The 21,867-nt window shown below is 63.3% G+C and overlaps 2 protein-coding genes across 2 annotated transcripts in view; one reads left to right on the forward strand and one right to left on the reverse strand.

Annotated features, from left to right (window-relative positions):
- TMED3 (transmembrane p24 trafficking protein 3) overlaps positions 1 to 21,867 on the forward strand; it is a 230,681-nt gene that overhangs the window by 124,712 nt on the left and 84,102 nt on the right. The window lies entirely within an intron of this gene.
- CTSH (cathepsin H) lies at positions 5,016 to 20,832 on the reverse strand. The gene is made up of 12 exons (XM_059677925.1): positions 20,671 to 20,832; positions 15,619 to 15,650; positions 14,722 to 14,827; positions 13,979 to 14,049; positions 12,987 to 13,091; positions 11,788 to 11,874; positions 11,286 to 11,341; positions 11,036 to 11,117; positions 9,903 to 9,971; positions 7,572 to 7,678; positions 6,352 to 6,477; positions 5,016 to 5,440 (listed from the first exon to the last, which is right to left on the reverse strand). The coding sequence occupies exons 1-12, from the start codon at positions 20,759 to 20,761 to the stop codon at positions 5,365 to 5,367; spliced, it is 1,008 nt and encodes a 335-aa protein (XP_059533908.1). The 5' UTR covers positions 20,762 to 20,832; the 3' UTR covers positions 5,016 to 5,364.

Consider the following 21,867-nt stretch of genomic DNA (forward strand, 5'->3'; position numbering starts at 1 on the left):
TTTGGCTCTGCTGACGAATGAGTTTGCCGACCACTGGGTTAGGTGTACCCACACTCACGGTGCCTGAAATCTTGGGTATTTCATTGTTCACTAGCCCCCCACAACCGCTTAAATACAGTGTAAGAGCAGAACACGGATAGGTTTCCCCGCGGATGCTAAAGAAGGCAGTGTCTTCCTGGACATAAAATCTGTGAAGTGTTCTTTTAATTTAGTCATCCTTTTTTTTTTTTAATTGATTTTTTTTTTTTTTTAGAGGGAGGGAGGGGGAGAGATTGATGGATGTGAGCGCATCCACCAGCTGCCTCCTGCACGCCCCCTACCAGGGATGGAGCTGGCAACCTTTGGGTGCACAGGACAGCGCCCAGCCAGCCGAGCCACCACCCAGGGCTGACAGTAATTCTGAATGTGACTCCAGAGTAACTCGTGCGACCATCAGAGCAACTGGAGCTAAACACAGGCCGCGCTGGTCCTAATGTGTTACCAGAAGTTGAAGTGAGACTCATATGAAGGCCGTTTTGTGAGGTACTGACATGCGAGTGTCAGGTGCACAGCGTGATCTGATACTGAAAACAGACTGTGAAACGGTCGGGAACTCTAACATCCGTCAACGTAGTTAAAGTTTTTTGAGCCATTTTGTTCTAATATATTTTTAAACCCAGGTCTTTATTTCTATTTGCACTTCTCGTCTTCGTTAAACTCACCAGCACATGTGAGTCGCGGCCAAGTCGGAGACCTTTGCATCAGCTGCCTCAGGTCCCGGGACCTAGATTCGTGGGGTTCAGCCTATTCCTTGAACCGGTGACCCCGTCAAACGGAAGGAACAGACTTGAAGGACGGGGAGGTGCATTGCTGACGTCGAGGCTGCGACAGTCTTGGCTTCTCACCTCCGTCTCGTTACTGCTGCCCTTCGGTTAAAGGCCCAGGGCTGTTCACAAGTGAGGTCTTAGCGTTTCCTTGCTACGCAGGGTGGGGCGAACGGTTTACAATGTTCTTACGGAAAACGGTACCGTCTGTATCATAAAAGGCCAGTGGCCGGAACGACCGAGCGACCGGTCGCCAGGAGGTGCACTGATGGGTCTGGCGGTGCGGCGGGTTTCTGGGTCCCCCCTGGCACGGCGGGTCCGGGTCTGGCGATGTCACGTGCTGGGCCTCTAGTAAATAAGAATAAACGTCCGCTGCTCACAGCTGTAAGCCTGCTTTTGCCCCACCCCGGACAGTGCACACACATTGCCTTCGGGTCGGGGGCGTGCTTTCACGTTTGCCCCGACGGGCAGTTCTTTTAAAAGTGAACTTTCCGGACCATCGGTGCTGAAGCGGCGCCCTGGGTAGTGACTAGCGCTTCAGCCCGTCGGAGTAGCACTCGCTGTTCACGCGTGTGCAGACGCCGTGTGTAAAGCTGTCGGCTCCACGTTTGCTAACAATCGGGCGAGATGTGCGCGTGGAATATTGGGGAGCGTCGACACACCCGTGGCGTTTGTATGAATCGCTGGGCTGGTCCCTGGCCAACGACCATGGCCACCCCGCCTTCCCCTTCCCGCTGAGGCCGGGGGGACAGAGATGAGCTGGGGCCCTGGCTGTCCCTCTGTGTCTGCTGGTGGGCCCTGGTCCCGGGTTCCGGGGGAGGTGGGCCCTGGGTTCCGGGGGAGGTGGGCCCTGGGGCCCGGGTTCCGGGGGAGGTGGGCCCCGGGTTCCGGGGGAGGTGGGCCCTGGGTTCTGGGGGAGGTGGGCCCTGGGGCCCGGGTTCCGGGGGAGGTGGGCCCTGTCCGTGAGTCCAGCAGTGAAGCAGAGCCTGTGTTCGTCCCGTGGCTCCTGCGCCCAGCGCTCCAGGGGCAGCAGGCGTGTGCGCCTGGCTGGGGGAAAGTCCAGTCGCCCGTTCCCACGCCGAGTCGAGCCCTGTTCTCGGCGGGTGCAGGTCCCCCTGGAGCTGTTCCCTGGGGTCGGGGCTGCACCCCACAGGGGGCGGTACCAGGTTCAGCGTCCTGCTTTTCGATGAGCCCGGCGGAGGGCGGGGCGGCCCCGGCGCCCGTGGGGAAAAGGGAAAGTAAGAGGAACATCTTGGGGCCTGTTGCTCCTGTTTCAACATCTAGGGCAGCGGTTCTCAACCTGGGGGCCGCGACCCTTTGGCGGTCGAACGACCCTTTCACAGGGGTCGCCTAAGACCATCCTGCAGATCGGATATTTACATGACAATTGATCACAGGAGCCACATGACAGTGATGAGGTAGCAACGAAAATAATTCTATGGTTGGGTCACAACAGGAGGAACTGTATTTAAAGGGCCAGGAGGTGGAGAACCACTGCTCCGGAAAGATTGGCAACAAAAATAGAAAAAGGAATTGAAAGTGAGGAAGGAGAACCGAGAGCCCCAGTGGTTTCGGAAGAACAGACGGGCGAGGCTTCTGTCTGGACGGATGGATGGACAGACGGGGCGGCTGAGCCGGGATGGGTTCCCGCTGCCGGGAGGGGTGGGGCCCACGTGTGTGTCCGCGCGTGGACACCCGGGCACCCTGTGGGCACCCGGCTGAGCTGTGCGTGTGTGAGCGTCAGGAGAAGGGCGGTTTGGTTCGTCCCGGACCTGAGCTTGGGCACGTGCTCTGACCGCCCTGCGGGCCCCGCATCGCGGACCCCAAAGCAGAGACCCCAGAGCCAGGTGGAGGGCGGGCCTGGGGCTCAGGGCCCCGATGTGATCCGTGTTACCCACTTGGGCCACGCGCCTTCCCTCCAGCTTCCCAGGTGACCGATAAGCAGGGAGTCTCGTTCCTGCCTCCCCCCACCCCCGGTTGTCTGGGAATTTGGGGGCCACTCCCCCCTCCACAGCCACATGGCAACCCGACAGGTGTGCACGCTGGGTGTCGTGGGGGCCACAGCTGTCCCTGTTGTGAGGGTCTCCCCACCCTGGGGGCCTGCACAGGGCGGCAGGGCCCCCCATGTGACGCCCTAAACTGCTCAGGGTCACGCTCATCAGAGCAGGACATCCCCCGGGGCTGCAGCCGCCTGCCCCCTGGGCCTTCAGCTCCAGGCCTGGGTCAGCCTTGGGGTCCGATCTCCTCCCCTGGGCAGTCCCCTGCGGGCCTTTCCCGCCAAAAGCCTGTGCCCCCAGGGCTGGCCCTGCCGGCACCCTCTGGGGGCCTGGGCACCCGTCACCCCACACCCTGGGTCCGGGAGAGGGCCGCTCTGCTGAGCTGCACGCAGACAGCCAGTGCCCTGTTCACCTGGAGCAAGCCACTGGGTTTCCATTCCCACGGCCACGGGGCTGGGCAAAGGGTGGCTCCCCCAGACCCACCTTCTCTCACTTGACATTAAAATATTTAAAAACAGCCCTAACCGGTGTGGCTCAGTGGCTGAGCGCCGACCTGTGAACCAGGAGGTCCCAGTTCAATTCCCGGTCGGGGCACAGGCCTGGGTTGTGGGCTCCATCCCCAGTGGGGGGCGTGCAGGAGGCGGCTGATCCGTGATTCTCTCTCATCATGGATGTTTCTCTCTTTCACTCTCTCCCTCTCCCTTCCTCTCTGTAAAAAAAAAAAATATTTTTTTTTAAAAAAAAGAGGAAGGGAGAGGGAGAGTTAGAAACATGGATGAGAAACATCGATCAGCTGCCTCCTGCACGCCCCCCACTGGGGGTGTGCCTGCAACCAAGGTACATGCCCTTGACCGGAATCGAACCTGGGACCCTTCCGTCCGCAGGCCGGCGCTCTATCCACTGGGCCACACCGGTCAGGGCTCTCCCTTCCTCTCTCAATTAAAACAAAAATTAAAAAAAATATATACCAAGAATTAGATAAGGAAAGTACCTAATCTTAACCTTGACTGGGGGCCCATTCCCCGGGAGCCATGTGAGTTGCTTCAAATTACATTCAGAGTCAGGGTTCTGGGCCTCATTGGAGGCAGCAGAGGGGAGGGGCTGCGAGCCAACTCGCGCGAACCCCGACTCTGTGCCGATGCGTTTCCTCCTCTGAACACGGGGCGGGGGTCACACAGTGTCTGCCTCGTGTGGGACAAGGTGGCGCCCGACAGGTGAGGGGATGACACTGCGGGGGGAGGGTCTGTGGGAGGCGCTGACGGGGGGAGGGTCTGTGGGAGGCGCTGACGTGGGCAGCGTGGCTGCCACGGAGGGAGGCCACGGACTCCGGGTCCCGGGCTCGCCCCCGGGGGCTGTAGCGGGAATTCCTGCCGCCTTACCACCTCCTCCCCTCCGTGCGGGCGCAGCAGCCTGGGGCTTGGCAGCCAGCGCGTCCGGAAGGACCCCCGTCTGCCCAGTCCCCGCCCCCACGGTCCCCCCAAGCCAGTCCCTGTGACACGGCCTCCCACCCAGACCCGTGGGAAACCGAGGATGCTGAAACAGCCACTGAAAGCGTGAAGTTCGTTAAGGGCCGAAAACACGTTCCCTGGACTCGCTGCCCGCGGGTGGAAGCCGGCCGACCCCCGTTCAGCTCAGCGTGTGGACCGGCGGGCGGGCGTTGCCGTTAGAGGACCTGGGGGGGGGGTTATGTGAGGGGAGCCTGGAGTAAGGGAGGTGCTCAGGTTTAACAAGCGTCTGTGACTCAGAAACACGCCCGGGCTCCCTGTCGGGGCATCTGCACGCGGCGCACACGCTGGCTCGCTGTCCATCGCTGTCCGGGGAGCAAGGGGCGCGTGGAAAGGAGTCACCGGCTTTGGGTCCGTTGGCAGTTTTGTGGAATAAACTAAACAAACTGGAGGGTTTGCTGTGGGGGGCCGGTCCCCGCCGGAAGGCTGGGCTTTCTCCCGTCACCCCAGGACCGAAGACAGTGTCTGCACAGGGAGGAGGCGGGAGGGGGGACGAGAGGCCCCAGGCACGGGTGCCATGAAATGCTCTCCCCTCTGGGCCCCACCTGGCAGACCCAACACGAGCACCCACTGTCGCCCCGCCAGACCCCTGGCAGCCCCTCTCCCCCCCTCCCTCCCTCCCCCCCTCCCCCCCCCCTCGGAGGCCGGTGCCCCCAGGGCCGGCCCATCGGGTCCGCTGCAGCACACACAGCGCAGGCCTGGCCGGGAGGTGCTCGCTGAGTGTTTATTGGGTAAAGGCCACAGGAGGGCCCAGTGCTCCCTGCGGGCGCACGCGGCCTCGGAAATAATAGAATAGAGAACAATATCCTTGGAGCCCTTACATCCAGGCTAAGGCACGGCTGGTGGTCGGTCGGCTTTGGGTGGAGGCAGGTGGGCCGGTGGCTGGAACTCCCCCTCCTCTCCCTCCTCTTCCTCCTCCTCCTCCTCCCTCGGGGTGAGGACGCCGCAGAGCGAGGCCTGGGGGCTCCCCCGCGTCCCCGGGGCAGGACAGCCTCCAGCGGCCCAGTGCCCGGCTCCCCGGCGTCCCCCTCTGGGCCAGCGGTCCCCGCTGCGGCCGGCTCACACCTGCGGGATGGGGTAGGAGGCGCAGGCGGCCAGCCCGCACATGTTCTTCCCGCGCTCGATGAGGAAGTACCTGCGAGGGGAGGGCGGGCTGAGGCCTGGCGGCGGGCGGACCTGCCGGGGTGTCCGCTGCCCCCCGGGACTTGACTCCACCATTAGCCCCTGGGTTGGGGCTAAAACGGTGGCCTTGGGCTTGTTTATCTCCAGGAAATCACTGGCCTGACTTGGTGAGCTCCCCCTTCTCTCACTTCCCCCAGAATTCCCTGCGGGCCCCTCTTGTAGTTATTTCATTACCACAAGGTCCCCCCCAAAGTGAGGACACGGACAAAGGGGCCCGGCCGGCGTGGCTCAGTGGCTGAGCGTCGGCCCATGAACCAGGTCAGGGTTCGATTCCCGGTCAGGGCACAGGCCTGGGTTGCGGGCTCCGTCCCCAGTGGGGGGCGTGATTCTCTCTCTCCCTCCCTCCCCCTCTCCCTTCCCCTCGCTCTAATATCAGTAAAAACCTTGCGACGTGCCCAGCCACCTGGTTCCAGCCCATTTCTCCCACAAGGAGGGGCTGTCAGCCCACGGTCAGGGACAGACTGGCTGCCTGGACGGAACTGTTCAGATCTGGGCCCGGGACCGGGACCGGGACCGGGGAGGGGCTGCTAGAGGGGCCTAGGCGTGGAGGCCCCCCTCCCCCAGCACAGGGCCCGGGCCGCCCCCCAGGGCTCCCCCCAGCACAGGGCCCGGGCCGCCCCCCTCCCCCAGCACAGGGCCCGGGCCGCCCCCCTCCCCCCAGCACAGGGCCCGGGCCGCCCCCCTCCCCCAGCACAGGGCCCGGGCCGCCCCCCTCCCCCAGCACAGGGCCCGGGCCGCCCCCCTCCCCCCAGCACAGGGCCCGGGCCGCCCCCCTCCCCCCAGCACAGGGCCCGGGCCGCCCCCCTCCCCCAGCACAGGGCCCGGGCCGCCCCCCTCCCCCAGCACAGGGCCCGGGCCGCCTACCCGTTCATCCCCCACTGGGGGCCCCAGGAGTTCTTGACGATCCAGTAGGGCGTCCCGTTCTCCTCTCCGTACCCCACGGCCAGCACCGCGTGGTTCACCTTGTCCGGGGTCTTGTGGCAGGAAGTGCTGGGGACACAGAAGCGGGAGGGACACGCTCCACGTCAGCGGCGCGCGGTGCCCCCAGAAGGGGGGGCCCTGGCGGCATCGGCTCCTCCACTCCAGGGGCCACCGGCTCTCAGCTGTGCTCACGCAAAGGGTGCTGGTCCCGCCCTCGCCCCGTCCTCGCCCCGCCCTCACCCTGCCCGGCCCGCCCTCACCCTGCCCGGCCCCGCCCTCAGCCTGCTTGGCCCCGCCCTCAGCCTGCCTGGCCCCGCCCTCGCCCCGTCCTCGCCCTGCCTGGCCACGCCCTCACCCTGCCTGGCCCCGCCCTCACCCTGCCCGGCCCCGCCCTCACCCTGCCCGGCCCGCCCTCACCCTGCCCGGCCCCGCCCTCAGCCTGCTTGGCCCCGCCCTCACCCTGCCTGGCCCTGCCCTCAGCCTTCTGTGGGGAGAGGACAGAAGGGCTCGCTGTGCAAGGGCTTGGCCGCCCTGGGGCTTATTTCCAAGCCAACAACAGGCTTCCCGTGACCACCGTGAACTAGTTTCCATCAAGAAAGGGCCGGTGTGGCTCAGCGGATAGAGCGTCAGCCTGCGGACCAAAGGGTCCCGAGTTGCGGGCTCCATCCCCAGTGTGGGGCGTGCAGGGGGCAGCCGGTCCCTGATCCTCTCATCACGGATGTTCCTCTCCCTCTCTCCCTCTCCCTTCCTCTCTGACATCAATTAAAAAAATAAAAGACATGGCAAGACGTTCGAGGGCAGGCTGTGGGGCCCTGTGTTAGTTCAGCTGACGTGTAACTGCGTTCCTGGCACCGCTGGGCCCGACCCCCCCCAACCCCCCCCCACCCCCGTCAGCGCCTGGACCAGGGGTCCTCAAACCACGGCCCGCGGGCCACATGCAAATACAAATATTGTATTTGTTCCTGTTTTGTTTTTTTACTTCAAAATAAGATATGTGCAGTGTGCACAGGAATTTGTTCAGTTTTTTTTTAAACTATAGTCCGGCCCTCCAACGGTCTGAGGGACAGTGAACTGGGCCCTGTTTAAAAAGTTTGAGGACCCCTGGTCTGGACGGTGCAGGGGGCGGTGGGGCTGAGGGCGTAGCCAGGGGAGGGCGGACTCACCTGGAGTAGATGCCCTTCCGGTACTGCATGAAGTCGCCGGTCACCTCGAAGGCAAAGCTCACGGGGTTGTACAGGGCCACCGCCTCCACCATGGCCTCCTCGTCATTCTGGGGGCGGACGGACAGGTGGGCGGGGGTCCCCTCCCCGCCCCACTCCAAGCTGAGGCTCCTCACCCCACGGTCGGTCGGTGGGGCAGGCCCGGGCCGTGCAGATGACCCCGAGGGGGGAGAGGTCGGGGTGGGGAGCCTTTTCTCTCGAAGGGCCGTCGGGATATTTGTCGCCTCCCTGGAGGGCCATTCAGAACTACCCACCTGAACATGAGCCTGCCCCGCTGGGTCAAGCATTTCAGGGACTCGCCCGCAGCCTGGGCGGGGCCAGACCGGGTGATGGTGCAGGCCCCCTGCGGCCCGAAGTTCCCCACCCTTGTTTCAGACCAAAACCCAGCCGCCAAGGGCCGCCAGCTGCCAAGGGCCGCCAGCCGCCCCTCACAGCAGATGTGGGGGGAGCGTGGGGCCCCCACTCTCTTAATGCCGGAAGGGCCAGGTCGTGCTGGGTTTTCTGTCTGGCTCCCAGGTCCCTCCTCCCCAGCCCTGGCCCCCTGACCTCCCAGCCTTGCCTGGATGGGTCCACCTGGCCCCCCCTTTCCCTCCTGCTCGGTTCCTGGGGAACCTGCACCCAGTCACTCCTGACCACTTGCTGGGCCCTCATGAGCCACGGACGGTGATCCCCCCAACACGCTGTCCCTGCAGGCCCCCCCCCCCGCAAAGCCAGGCTGGGAGCTTTCATGGGGGACCCCAGGTTAGGAGCCGTGAGCGGGGTAGAACCTGGTGGGGGGGAAGGGGGGTGGACAAGGAGACCCAGCCAGGCCCAGTGCCCAGAGGACGTGTCCCCTCCGGCCGGGGAGGCCGCGGGAGGAAGTGGGAGGCTTTGGGTCTGGGCTGTGGCCCAGCCACCGCCGAAACTCCCGGGGAGTTTGCAGAAAGTCCCCAGGCCCAGGCCGCAGCCCCGGCGTGTCATCAGCGCCTCAGGGTGGGTCCCGGACGCTGGGAACCCACTGGTGTCGCCGAGCTAAGGAGCCGGCCCCTGGCTGGGCGCTCGGGGAGTGGACTTGAGGGTGGGGGTCAGCCGAGCTGGGGCCAGACCTGCCTCCCAGGGGCCGGGCTGAGATCCGGACGGGTCAGGGCAGATGGAGGCCGGGAAGGCAGGCCCAGCAGGAGCGAGTGTCCGCATTCCTGCCCGCATTCCCGCGGCCCTGCCAGCGAGGGCTGGACGCCAGCGCTGGCCGGCGCCTCGGGGCCCGCAGGCCACGGACAGGGCTCTCCTGGGAACCAGGCAGAGGGGTTCCACGGAGCCCCGATTCCCCTCCGAGCAGGATATCAACGCCCCGAGCCACCCGGCCTCGGAGGGCGTGTCTGGGGGGAGCTGGCTGTGTTGGGGAGATATATTCACAGACATCCCTGCTACAGGGCGTGGGGCCTGGGATGGCGTGAGCTCGGCTCACAACGGCTGCCCCTGTGGCCGGGGACAGGTGACCCCGCCCTCTGAGCCGGCTCCTGCTCCGTGAGGTGCAGGTGACGGTGACCCTGTCTCCCAGGGCTGTGTCCTCGGAGGTAATGCGTGGTGAGTGCTGGGCACAGCGCCTGGACGTGCCCTGCCCACCTGGTCGCGGCTGCTACTGCACAGACAGGAGCCCCACACGTCTGTGGGCACGCGTGTGCTCGGCCCGGCGCTCCCGTGTGCACACGTCACGCCTACACACCCACGGAGACGCGCTCTCCGCCTTCACACGCATCCCCCCCACCCCGGGGTCACCGGGGGCCGCTCACCCTGCCGGCAGCTCCCCACCCACGTGGGGTGAGGCCTGGCTGGGAGACTTTGAGGGGCATGATGGGTGCACCCCTGTGCCCGCCTCCTGGCCTGGCCCTGCCTGAGCCGGGGACGTGCCCACGAGAGGCTGAAACTCTGCATTCAGCCAGGCGACGTCACTGCAGCGGAACCTGGCTGGTCTTAGGGACGCATTCCCGCTCAGTGAGGTCACGTTCGCGCTCTCAGGCCCGCCCCCGGCCCCCCCTCCCCCGCCCGCCCGCCGACGTCAATCACGCTCACCTCGTCTGCAGGGTGGCGATGACTGAACCCATTTTACAGACAAGAAAACTGAGGACACTGGGTTGTGAAGACTCGGGCAGACCTGGGCCAGAGCGTCTGCCCGCCCGCTGGTCCTGCCTGCTGCTCTCCTGGGACCAGTCACCGTTATCTAAGGGACGCAAGCCCGCCGTGCCCGCGGGCCCGATGGCGGCGGCCTCCATGTGGGATGGAGGGCGCGGGACTCACCAGGGTGATGTTGGCCACGTCCTTGACGAACGCGATGGCCTTCTCGGGCTGGAACTTGCATTTGCCGTCCTGTTGAGGGCAAAGGGCGGGGGGCACAGGTGAGGGCCTCCCCCACGCAGCCTGGCAACACGGACGGACGGAGCAGACGCTGCATGGGCTGGGCCTGGGGTGGGCGCAGAAGCTCGCAGTCCAGCGGCAGGAGACGGGCCTGCAGTGGCCACGCCCAGGGGGCCCGTGGGGTGCTTGGTGGGAGCGGCGGGGGGCTGGAGGGAGGGCCCAGGACATGGGGAGATGGAGCTCAGGGCCGGGGGATGGAGGGGGGGATGCGCCAGTCTCAGTCCCGGGAGGTCACGTGGAGGGAGAGGAGGTCAGGTGACCAGAGGCAGGACCTGGCCCGGCTGGCGTGGCTCAGTGGCTGAACGTCAACCTAGGAACCAGGAGGTCAGGGTTCGATTCCCGGTCAGGGCACAGGCCCGGGTTGCAGGCTCCATCCCCAGTGTGGGGTGTGCAGGAGGCAGCCAGTCCAGGATTCTCTCTCATCATGGATGTTTCTCTCTCTCCCTCTCCCTTCCTCTCTGAAATCAATCCTATACAATAAAAGCCTAATATGCAAATCGACCGAATGACCGGTCAGTGGGGGGGCGGGGCTGGCGAGCAGGCAGCACCAGGCCAGCCAAGGCGGGTGCCAGTGGGCAGAGGGAGGGGCCGGCGATCAGGGGGCCGGCGGTGGCAACCGGTGGTGGCGGAGGGGCGATCGGGGATGGGGCGGGCCACTCGCTGTCCCCCAATCGGCCCCCTGGTCGCCTCACGCAGAGGGAGGCCACGGGAGGCGGCCGTGGTGGTGATCAGCCCGCCAGTTGCCTTCCGCGGAAGAGCGGGCCCAAGCCGTCAGTCAGACATCCTCCAAGGGCTCCTGGACTGCGAGAGGGCGCAGGCCGGGCTGAGGGCCCCCTGAGTGCACGGATTTTTGTGCGCCGGGCCTCTAGTAAAATATATATTAAAAAAAAAAAAAAAAGAGGAGGAGGAGGGGTGGCCCTGAAGAGGCAGAGGGTGCTGCGTTCCGGCCGGAGGGGCGGCCTGGGCCTGAGGAGGGGTGGGGAGGGAGAGGCCGGGTGGGGGCGGCGCGGCGTTACCTTGCCCTGGTAGGGGTAGGTGTCCTCGCCCATGATGCCCTTGTTGTAGCGGATGTACTCGAAGGCCTGGCTGGGGAGGCCCCTGCGAGAGGCACACAGGTGGCAGGCGGGCCCGCGGGCCGAGCTCTCGGACGGTCGCCCTGCGGGGGCCCGGCCAGTCCCGGGCACGGGGCGTGTCGGGGCTTACCCTCCCCCCCCACCCCGGGCACCGGCTGGGCCCACCCCAGGTCCCCTCGGAGCGGGGGCGTACCCCTGGCAGCCGTGGTTGTTGAAGTTCTGGGCGCAGTCCACCAGCTGCTGCTCCGCCTGCGGGAGCGAACGCCGACGGTGAGCGCGGTGGGGCCCTGGCACAGGCGCTGAGCTGCCCGCTGAGCCACGCCCCCCGCCTCCGGGTCTGAGACGGAGAACACGTCCCCGAAGGCGGGGGCCGTCCCTGTGTCTGAAGTGCCGACAGGAGTGGGAGGGGCTGGGCGGCCGACTGGCAGCCGGGCAGGGGACAGGTGGGCGGGCCGTGCTGCGGGCGTGTGGTCCCGGGTCCCGGGGTGGCACACGGACAGGGAGCGGCCGGCTCCCCTCCTCCCCTTGCCCTGGTACCCACACGGGAGGGGGTTGGCACGGCCTTCAGGGGCGGGGCCCTCCTGCTGGGGGTCGGGGGATGCCCAGCTCTGCTCTGTGGACGGCCTGGCAGCCTTCGCTGAAGCCGGAGCCGTGCGGAGGCCCCGCCTGTGCCCACCCCCTGGCCAGCTGCTTACCAGTGAGAGCATCTTGCCCGTCCTGATGGCGATGGCGGACTCCAGGGCCCCCGTGGTGGAGAAGGTCCAGCAGCTACCACAGCCGCCCTGGCGGGGGGCGGGGTCTGTGACTGGGCCCGCGCGGGGCAGCCCCTGGGGACCCGGGCTCCCACCCACCTCGGCCCCTCTGACCCTCACCGCCACCTCCCGTCACAGAGGAGGCACCCGAGCACGCTCGGTGCTGGCCCCTGTCCCGCCAGGGCCGACCCCTCCCTCCCCGTGGCCCCGGCTCTCCTCCCTCTTCCCAGCAGGACTCACCAAAGTCCTGTTTCTAGAACCTTCTCTCTCATCTTTCCACCTCCCATCGCGTTCCACCCACAGTCCTAACTTTAACAACTCCCCATGCCTGGCCGGTGTGGCTCAGTGGATAGAGCATCGACCTATGAACCTGGATGTCACAGTTCGATTCCCGGTCAGGGCACATGCCCGGGTTTCGGGCTCGATCCCCAGTGTGGGGGGCGTGCAGGAGGCAGCCGATCCGTGACTCTCATCATGGATGTTTCCATGTCTCTCTCTCTCTCTCTCTAAAATCAATCCTATGTAATAAAACCCTAATATGCAAATCGACCGAAGAAATGACCGGTGGCTATGATGCGCACTGACCACCAGGGGGCAGACGCTCAGCACAGGAGCTGCCCCCTGACGGTCAGTGCGCGCCCACAGGGGGAGCGCCGCTCAGCCAGAAGCTGGGCTCACAGCTGGTCCCGGACTGCGAGAGGGCGCAGGGACCCCCGCCCCGCCAGTGCACCAATGTCGTGCACCGGGCCTCTAGTATTTGAAAAACAAACAAACAAAAAACCCCTAACAACTCCCCAAACCCTGCCACAGGCTGCCCAGGCCCAGCCAGCCTGTCTGTCTCCTAGACAACCTCCCCCCGCCCCCCACCCAGACACCTGACCCACCTGTCCCGCCCCGTCCTTCCATCCCAGCAGCCTCTGCCCTGCCCCAGCCGCTGCCCGGCCTCCTCGCTCACAGGCCCCGCTCCCCGTGGCCGCCCTGCCCCCCAGCCCTGTGCCTGGGCCGTTCTGTCCTCTCTGTTTCATCACTTGCTCAACGGAAGGACGGTGCTTGCCTCACGGGGCTGCGAGGGGCGATAAGGCCCTGCCTGCCTGTCCCCCCGTTCCCCGGGGCTCAGCGGTGGGGGCGGGGGGCGGGCGCACCTGGTTCTTCACGTTGGAGACGAAGTGGCCTTTCTTCCTCCAGTCCACAGAGACCGGGTAGGGGCCGCGGCCCCGGAGGTAGTTGCTCTTGGTGGCCGAGCAGTTCTGGAACAACAGACACAACCGTTTTCACGGAGATACGGGTCCTTAACCTGGAATCCCCCCCCGCCCGCCCGCCCGCCCGGCCAGTGTGGCTCAGTGGTTGAGCGTGGACTTATGAGCCAGGAGGTCAGGGTTCGATTCCCGGTCAGGGCACAGGCCCGGGTGGCGGCTCCATCCCCCGGGGGGGGGGGGGGCGTGCAGGAGGCAGCTGATCCACGATTCTCTCTCATCATGGATGTTTTCTCTCTCTCTCTCCCTTCCTCTCTGACATCAATATTTATTTTATTTTTTTAAAAATATATTTTATTGATTTTTTACAGAGAGGAAGGGAGAGAGATAGAGAGTTAGAAACATCGATGAGAGAGAAACATCGATCAGCTGCCTCCTGCACATCTCCTACTGGGGATGTGCCCGCAACCCAGGTACATGCCCTTGACCGGAATCGAACCTGGGACCCTTCAGTCCGCAGGCCGACGCTCTATCCACTGAGCCAAACCGGTTTCGGCAAAAATATATGTTTTTTAAAGGGCACAGTTCCTCCAGCTAAACCTGGATTTGAGGCAGAAGACCAGCTCTGTGGTGTGTGCCCCATGCAGGGCTCAGGATGCACTTGTGCTAAAACATTACCCTTTTTATTCTTTCAATCTGAAATCTGACTTTTAACCGGGCACTGCACGTTACCCGGCAACCCTAAGTTCAGGGTCCGCAGCGCTGAGGCGAGAGCGTGGGCTGAGGGCGGGCTGCTGGGAGCTGGCCTCTCGGGGTCCCCGAGGACCTGGGCACCCCCACAGCGGCGGCCGGGTGGGGGGTGGGGGTCGGAGGGGGCCGTGCGGTTCGTCCCAATGTCGGAGCGCAAGGACTCCGGGTCGGTCAGGACGCACGGCACCCACCTGAGGCTCTGACCACAGGTACTTGTGCTTGAATTCCGCGAAGGTCATGTCTGAGAACGGGTTTATTCCCACTGAACGAGAGAAGAAAAAAAAAACAAGACCAAAGTGAACAGTTACAACAAAAGACCAAGACGTGCGTCACGAACAAAGACACAGAGACAATGAAAGAAACCCCATGCTCTCTCTACGCAGGGCCCCAAGGTCAGTTCAGGGCCCCAAGGTCAAGCCTGGCTGTGCCTCAGAATACCCCGGAGGGCCCTGGCCAGTGTGGTTCAGTGGATAGAGCATCATCCTGCAGACCAAAGGGTCCCGGGTTCGATTCCCGTCAAGGGCACGGACCTCGGTGGCAGGCTCCTCCCCGGCCCGGGCCCTGGTCGGGGCGCGTGCAGGAGGCGACCCATCGATGGGTCTCTCTCACATCGATGCTTCTCTCTGTCTCTCCCTCTCTCTTCCACTCTCCCTACAAATCAATGGGAACATATCCTCGGGGGAGAATTTTTAAAAAAAGAAAAAAAAAATCTTATAAAAGATAATAAGTGGAAGGAGAGGGTGTCACTGATGGGTTTCCTCCCAGCACCCGATGTTCCCTCTCCCCAGAGGGGGCCAGACCCGCCCCCCAGCTCCCCCCTCCCACCCCCCAGCTCCCCCCCCGCCCCCCCAGCTCCCCCCCCGCCCCCCAGCTCCCCCCCCGCCCCCCAGCTCCCCCCCGCCCCCCAGCTACCCCCTCCCGCCCCCCCAGGTACTTTTAAACGTGCGGTTCTTGGCGTTGTGGGCCTCGATCTTCCTCCGGTTGCTGGCGAAGGTCTGCAGCCTGTGCTGGTACTCCACCGTGCTGTACGCCTTCTGGTGCTAAAACAGAACACAGCGGAGCTCAGTCCCGGAACCGACGGCTCAGTCCCGGAACCGGACGCGGCTCCCCAAGGAGTCGGCGCCCTTTCCTACGAGGACGGCGGATGGAGGTCATTTTTGCTGACAGCCGTTCTCAGGCCCGGCCCCAGGCAGCTGCCCACCGCCATCCTGGATCTCAGATGCCAACATCAGGGCGTTACAGAGCGACCCCCGGCCCCCAGGGACCTGCGGCCAGGATGGAGCCCAGGCGGCCACCCGATCGCCCCCCCAACCCCAGGGGCCCCGGAACAGGGACCTGCCAGTGCCCTCAGCCGTGGGCACCACCTCTGGTGCTGGTCCAGTTTAGGGCAAAGGTGCCCGGCTGGCGTGGCTCAGTGGCTGAGCCTCGACCTATGAACCAGGTCAGGGTTTGATTCCCAGTCAGGGCACAGGCCCGGGTTGCGGGCTCGATCCCCAGTGGGGGGCGTGCAGGAGGCGGCCGATCCAGGATTCTCTCTCATCATGGATGTTTCTCTCTCTCCCCCTCTTCCTTCCTCTCTGACATCAATAAAAAATATATTAAAAAAACAACCCAAAATGGGAATGAACCCTGAGGCTGGCTGCCGGCCCATATCCCGCCTGGGGACCCTGGAAGGAGGTCACTGAGCTGCCCCTTCCCCGCGGATGGAAAGACCGGAGGCCACGGCTGGAACTCCCCTCCCCCCCCGCCCCCCCATCTGGCAGGGCCCGGCCTGGGAACAGGAAGCCCCCGAGGCAGGCGAAACCCCAGAAAGAAGAAGTTGGGCACCGACCTGCAGCATCCAGGACTTGAAGCGAACCATCTCTGCGGAAAGAAAAAGCTGGATTAGGCGGTGGCAACCGTGACAGCGCGTCACGGCCAAGGAGGCCCTTGAGAACCGATTTCCATCTCAGGAAACTGGGCTACAGTTAAAGCCCCAAAATGGTGCCACCTACGCCCAGCCCCACAGGGAAAGCGAGGCGGGCGGCGGCGACGGCACCCACGTCGGCGTGGGAAAGCTCGCGCCCTGAGCCGGTGGCGTGCAGGCCAGGACAGCGGCAGGTCACGGAAAGGCCTTTTCTGTAGGAGACTCTCACTAAGAAATTCATTTAAAAAATCTGTATGCTTCCTCCCGGCCGGCCAGCCGGCGTGGCTCAGGGGCTGAGCGTCGGCCTAGGAACCAGGAGGTCAGGGTTCGATTCCCGGTCAGGGCACACACCCGGATTGCGGGCTGCATCCCCAGTGTGGGGCGTGCAGGAGGCAGCCGGTCCATGATTCTCTCATCATTAATGTTTCTATCTCTCCTTCCCTTTCCCTTCCTCTCTGAAATCAATAAAAATAACTCTATAGACTCCCAACGATGAGCAGTTTTTGCGTGAACAGGACGGACAGCACACGTCTGAGCCTTTGCACGATCCCGTGGTCTATGTCACAGCCTCTCAGCGCTGCCCTGGCCACACCGCGGGTGTGTTCCAGCGAAACCCTATTTACAAACCCGGGCCTGCCCGTCGTCCACGGGCCCCTGCTGTCCCCCACCCCGCACCCCGTTACGTTTAACTTCTCTAAAAATTCATTTCTTTTTAACCGAGGGTATTTTTCCATTATTTTTAGAGAGAGGGGAAGTGAGAGGGAGAGACAGAGAGAAACATCGACGTGAGAGAGACACATCGATGGGTTGCCTCCTGCACGTGCCCCGTCCAGGGCCTGGGCCGGGGAGGAGCCTGCAACCCAACGAGGTAGTACGTGCCCTTGACCGGGATCGAACCCGGGACCCTTCGGTCCGCAGGCAGGTTTTGCGGACGCTCTGTCCGCTGAGACACACTGGCCAGGGCTCTAAAAATTCATTTTATTTTTTAAAATATATTTCTTTTTTTTAAAAAAAATATATTTTTTTGATTTTTTTACAGAGAGGAAGGGAGAGGGATATGGAGTTAGAAACATCGATGAGAGAGAAGCATCGATCAGCTGCCTCCTGCACACTCCCCACTGGGGATGTGCCTGCAACCAAGGTACGTGCCCTTGACCGGAATCAAACCTGGGACCCTTAAGTCCGCAGCCCGACGCTCTATCCACTGAGCCAAACCGGTCAGGGCTAAAATATATTTCTTTATTGATTTCAGAGAGGAAGGGAGAGGGAGGGAGGGAGAGAAACATCCATGATGAGAGAGAATCCTGGATCGGCTGCCTCCTGCACGCCCCAGACTAGGGATCAAACCCGCAACCCGGGCCTGTGCCCTTGACCGGGAATCGAACCCGGGACCCTTCAGTCTGCAGGCTGACACTCTATCCACTGAGCGACACCGCCCGGGGCTCTAAAACTTCATTTTATTTTTTTTTATTTATTTATTTTTTAAATATATTTTATTGAGTTTTTACAGAGAGGAAAGGAGAGAGAGTGTTAGAAACATCGACGAGAGAGAAACATCGACCAGCTGCCTCCTGCACACCCCCCACTGGGGATGTGCCCGCAACCAAGGTACATGCCCCTGACCGGAATCGAACCTGGGACCCTTCAGTCCGCAGGCCGACGCTCTATCCACTGAGCCAAACCGGTTTCGGCTAAAACTTCATTTTAAATGGAAAGACTGGCAAAGGCTGTATTCCAGCTTCCTGCACACACCGGCACTGTGAAAGGAGACTGACTTCGCGTGACGGGCGGTGGGTGGTAAGTCCGGGTGATTTAACTAACACCCGGCACCCGGCACGCAGACAGGCCCTGCCCCCAGCGTCGGGCGTCTCACCCAGTTTCTCTTCCTCCTGAACCCCATCTGCACCCACACGCGCCTCAGAACTGGACCCCAAGGGACCATCTGTTTATACCGATCTCCGCCCTCACCTCGCTCCGTGCAACAAGGACAAAAAGAGTACATTTCCGCCCCGGCCGGTGTGGCTCAGTGGATAGAGCGCCAGCCTGCGGACCGAAGGGTCCTGGGTTCGATTCCGGTCAAGGGCACATGCCCGGGTTGTGGGCTCGATCCCCAGGGTGGGGCGTGCAGGAGGCAGCCGATCCAGGATTCTCTCTCATCATGGATGTTTCTCTCCCTCTCTCCCTCCTCCTCCTTCTCTGAAATCAATAAAAATAAAATTTAAAACAACAACAACAAGCAATGAAAACATTAGTGTTTATTGCTCTTGGGACCAGGAAGGCCATTTAAAAAAATTATTCTTCATAGTTGAAAGTATTGCGTATGTCTTTTTCCCTCCCATCCCCGCCCCCGCCCCAAGGCCCTCCCCTCCCCACTGTCTGCCTCCAGGGCCGTACCTACGTGCATACCCACCGCCTCCCACCTCAGCAAAGCCCTTTTTAGAATGGCGTTGCTCAATGCCAGGCATTCCTCACCCCGCCCAAGTCACACGGCGCCCTAACCACTCAGCCCTGCTCCTGGGACCCCGTCAGCTGACAACCCGTGAGGTCCTCCCTCCTGAAAATCAGCTCCCTTCAAGAACTGACCCCGCCCTGGCCGGTGTTGCTCAGTGGGTAGCGCGCCGGCCTGCGGACTGAAGGGTCCCGGGTTCGATTCCGGTCAAGGGCACGTACCTTTGTTGCGGGCACATCCCCAGGAGGGGGTGTGCAGGAGGCAGCTGATCGATGTTTCTCTCTCATCCATGTTTCTAACTCTCTATCCCTCTCCCTTCCTCTCTGTAAAAAATCAATAAAATATATTTTTAAAAAAACCCCAAAAACTGACCCAGCCTAGATCTGTCTCCGTGAGCCGTGGTGTTTGCTGCCCCCCGAGTTCAGATTTAGGACCAATGGAAGGAGAGGTCCCCCACCTCCAGGCGCTTTCCCGGAAGTCAAGGGCCTGGAAAGGGACCCCTAGTCGGTGTGGAATCCCCTGGAATTCCTGTGTGTCCCCCTGCAGATCGGCGTCCGCCCCCCAGTTTGAAGATCTCTGCTGTACAGAATCTAGATCTCGCTTTGGGGGTCACAGACCCGTCCCGGAAACCTGGGGGGAAATGCCCGTCCCCCCAACTCCTGCCCCGGGGCGGGCGTCGGAGGGAGGTCCAAAGACTGGGTCCCAGGGGATCTCAGAGGGGGCCCAGGACCGGCGTTGGGAACAGGTGGAATTGGGGGACCACCGGCTGGGCTGGCGGCTGGCGTGTGTTGGCCGCTGGGGGTGTTTTAAAAGCAACACGTGGGTGTGAAAACCCGGACGATGGGAGGGAGGTCAGTGGGAGAAGCCAGGGAAAGCCCAGCCCCAGCCACATCCATAGCCACAGCCTGTGATGGAGGGAAGAAGAAGGGTTTTGGGGGTGGGGGAATGGGGGGAGACTGCCTGGGGACGGCCTAGAACAGGGGTCCCCCATCTGGCCTGCTGCCTGATTTTATCCATTTTTACAGGTGTTTTTATTTTTATTTTACTTTTAAAAAAATATATCTTTACTGATTTCAGAGAGGAAGGAGGGGGAGAGTTAGAAACATCGATGATGAGAGAGAAACATCGATCAGCTGCCCCCTGCACGCCCCCCACTGGGGATGTGCCCGCAACCCAGGTACATGCCCTTCACCGGAATCGAACCCGGGACCATTCAGTCCACAGGCCGACTCGCTCTCCACTGAGCCACACCAGTCAGGGCTCAGGTTTTTTATTTTATTTTTTAAATCCTCACCCGAGGATATTTTTCCATTGATTTCAAGAGAGAATGGAAGGGAGCGGAGGGGAGAGAGAGAGAGAGAGAGAAACATCGATGTGAGATACATCCACTGGTTGCCTCCCGCACGCCCCTCCAACCAGGGCTAGGGATGGAGCCTGCCACAGAGGTCCGTGCCCTGGCCCAGAATTGAACCCGGGACCCTTCAGTCCACGGGCCGACCGACGCGCTATCTGATGAGCCACACCGGCCGGGGCCTGTTTTTATAGTTTTGAACGGCTTGTGGGGGGAATTAGCGTTTGTGGTCCCTGGAAATCAGTGTGGAATTCCGACTCCAGGGCCCCTAAGCGATGGTTTGTGGAGGCAGGACCTCACGCGTGTGCACCCGGCCAGTGGCTGAGTTAAGGGGCTGCCACGGAGACCGAACACATGGCCCACAAACCCCCCCAATATTTACCCTCCGGCCTGGCACAGGGAAGCCCAGCCCTGGAGTTGGGGGGGGTCCCCGGGCCACCCTCCCAGGGCCTGGCATAGCCCTAGGGGTGGGGATGGGGGGCAGCTGGGTCCAAGTTTGTAAAATTGGGGTCTTTCTTGTATGAAGGGGGGTCGGGGGGAGGAAGGCAGGGTCCTAGGCAAGCCAGGCCCAGCCTCGAGGTCTCGCTCCGGTGGGTGGTGGGTGGGGGGTGGTGGGTGGGGGGTGGGGGGGCTGAGGCCGAGCGCAGGGGAGCAGGGGGTGGGGGGGCAAGCAGCTCAGACGGGGAGCCCTGGGGCTCCCCTTGACGCCGTGACCCCCGTTTTCAGGGGCCGAAGCTGCCGTCCCGCCCCCTCTGCCCGCGGTAGGTCGGTCCGGGCGGGGCGGGCGCGCCTGGGGATTTCCCGGCTCCGGGCCGGGGAGGAGCCGCCGGGAGAGGCCGGGAAGGCCGCGCGCCGGCCCCGCAGGCTCAGATCCGAGGCCCCCGGGTCCCCGGGTCCCCGGTCGGGGTGGAGGGCACCGGGGGCTGCGGGCTCCCCTGGCGCCCTGGCCTCTGCACCCCGCGGGGCGGGGGGGCCCGCGCACCGTCCACGGCCCCGCGGGTCGCGCAAGCCTCTCCGTCCCACGCGGCGCACCCCTCCGGGCCGGACCCAGCGCCTGGGGCCGCGGGGGCTCCCGATCGGGGTCCCCCCTCCCTCCCTCGCCCAGGGCGCGGGTCTGGATGTCGGACCCCGGCCCGCACCCCGCTATCCTCCCCCGGGACCCCCCCCCCCCACGCACCTGAGAAGCCCACGTACAGACCGGCGGCGCCGGGGGCCCGGGGTCCCAGCAGCCAGGCCCCGGCGCAGAGCAGCGGCAGCGCGGACCACATCGCGGCGGCGGCGGCTCCGGGCTCTGCTCCTCCCGCGCGGAGGTCAGGGTGCGGGCCAGGCGCGGGGGCGGGGCCTGGCGGGCAGGGGCGGGGCCTGGCGGGCAGGGGCGGGGCTCCTGTGGCGGGCAGGGGCGGGGCTCCTGGCTCGGCTCTGGGCGCAGGGAGGTGGGGGCGGGGCCTGCGTGGGTAGACGGATGGATGGGTGTCTGAATGGATGGATGGACGGATGGGTGGATGGATGGATGAATCGGTGGATGGATGGGTGGGTGGATGGATGGATGGGTGGATGGGTGGATGGATGGATGGATGGATGGATGGATGGATGGATGGATGGATGGATGGATAGATGGGTGGATGGATGGATGGATGGATGGATGGATGGATGGATGGATGGATGGATAGATGGGTGGATGGATGGATGGATGGATGGGTGGATGGATGGATGGGTGGATGGATGGATGGATGGATGGATGGATGGATGGATGGATGGATGGATGAATCGGTGGATGGATGGATGGATGGATGGATGGATGGATGGATGGATAGATGGGTGGATGGATGGATGGATGGGTGGATGGATGGATGGGTGGATGGATGGATGGATGGATGGATGGATGGATGGATGGATGGATAGATGGGTGGATGGATGGATGGATGGATGGATGGATGGATGGATAGATGGGTGGGTGGGTGGGTGGATGGGTGGATGGGTGGGTGGATTTGTGGGTGGATGGGTGGGTGGATGGGTGGGTGGATGGGTGGGTGGATGGATGGGCAGATGGATGGATGGGCGGATGAATCGGTGGGTAGATGGGTGGGTGGATGGATGGGTGGATGGATGGATGGATGGATGGATGGATGGATGGATGGATGGATAGATGGGTGGATGGGTGGATGGATGGATGGATGGATGGGTGGATGGATGGATGGATGGATGGGTGGGTGGATGGATGGATGGATGGATGGGTGGGTGGGTGGATGGATGGATGGATGGATGGATGGATGGATGGATTTGTGGGTGGATGGATGGGTGGATGGGTGGGTGGATGGATGGGTGGATGGGTGGATGGATGGGCAGATGGATGGGTGGGTGGATGGGTGGATGG

Source organism: Myotis daubentonii, chromosome 21, assembly GCF_963259705.1.
Source record: "Myotis daubentonii chromosome 21, mMyoDau2.1, whole genome shotgun sequence".
Classification (NCBI taxonomy): domain Eukaryota; kingdom Metazoa; phylum Chordata; class Mammalia; order Chiroptera; family Vespertilionidae; genus Myotis; species Myotis daubentonii.

Coding starts and splice junctions, on each gene's coding strand:
- CTSH (XM_059677925.1), bottom strand. CDS start 20,761: ATGTGGTCCGCGCTGCCGCTGCTCTGCGCCGGGGCCTGGCTGCTGGGA. Junction 11,875..12,986: donor TCTCCAACGTGAAGAACCAG/GTGCGCCCGCCC, acceptor GCCCCCCGCCAG/GGCGGCTGTGGTAGCTGCTG. Junction 5,441..6,351: donor CCCCAGTGGGGGATGAACGG/GTAGGCGGCCCG, acceptor CTCCCCTCGCAG/GTACTTCCTCATCGAGCGCG.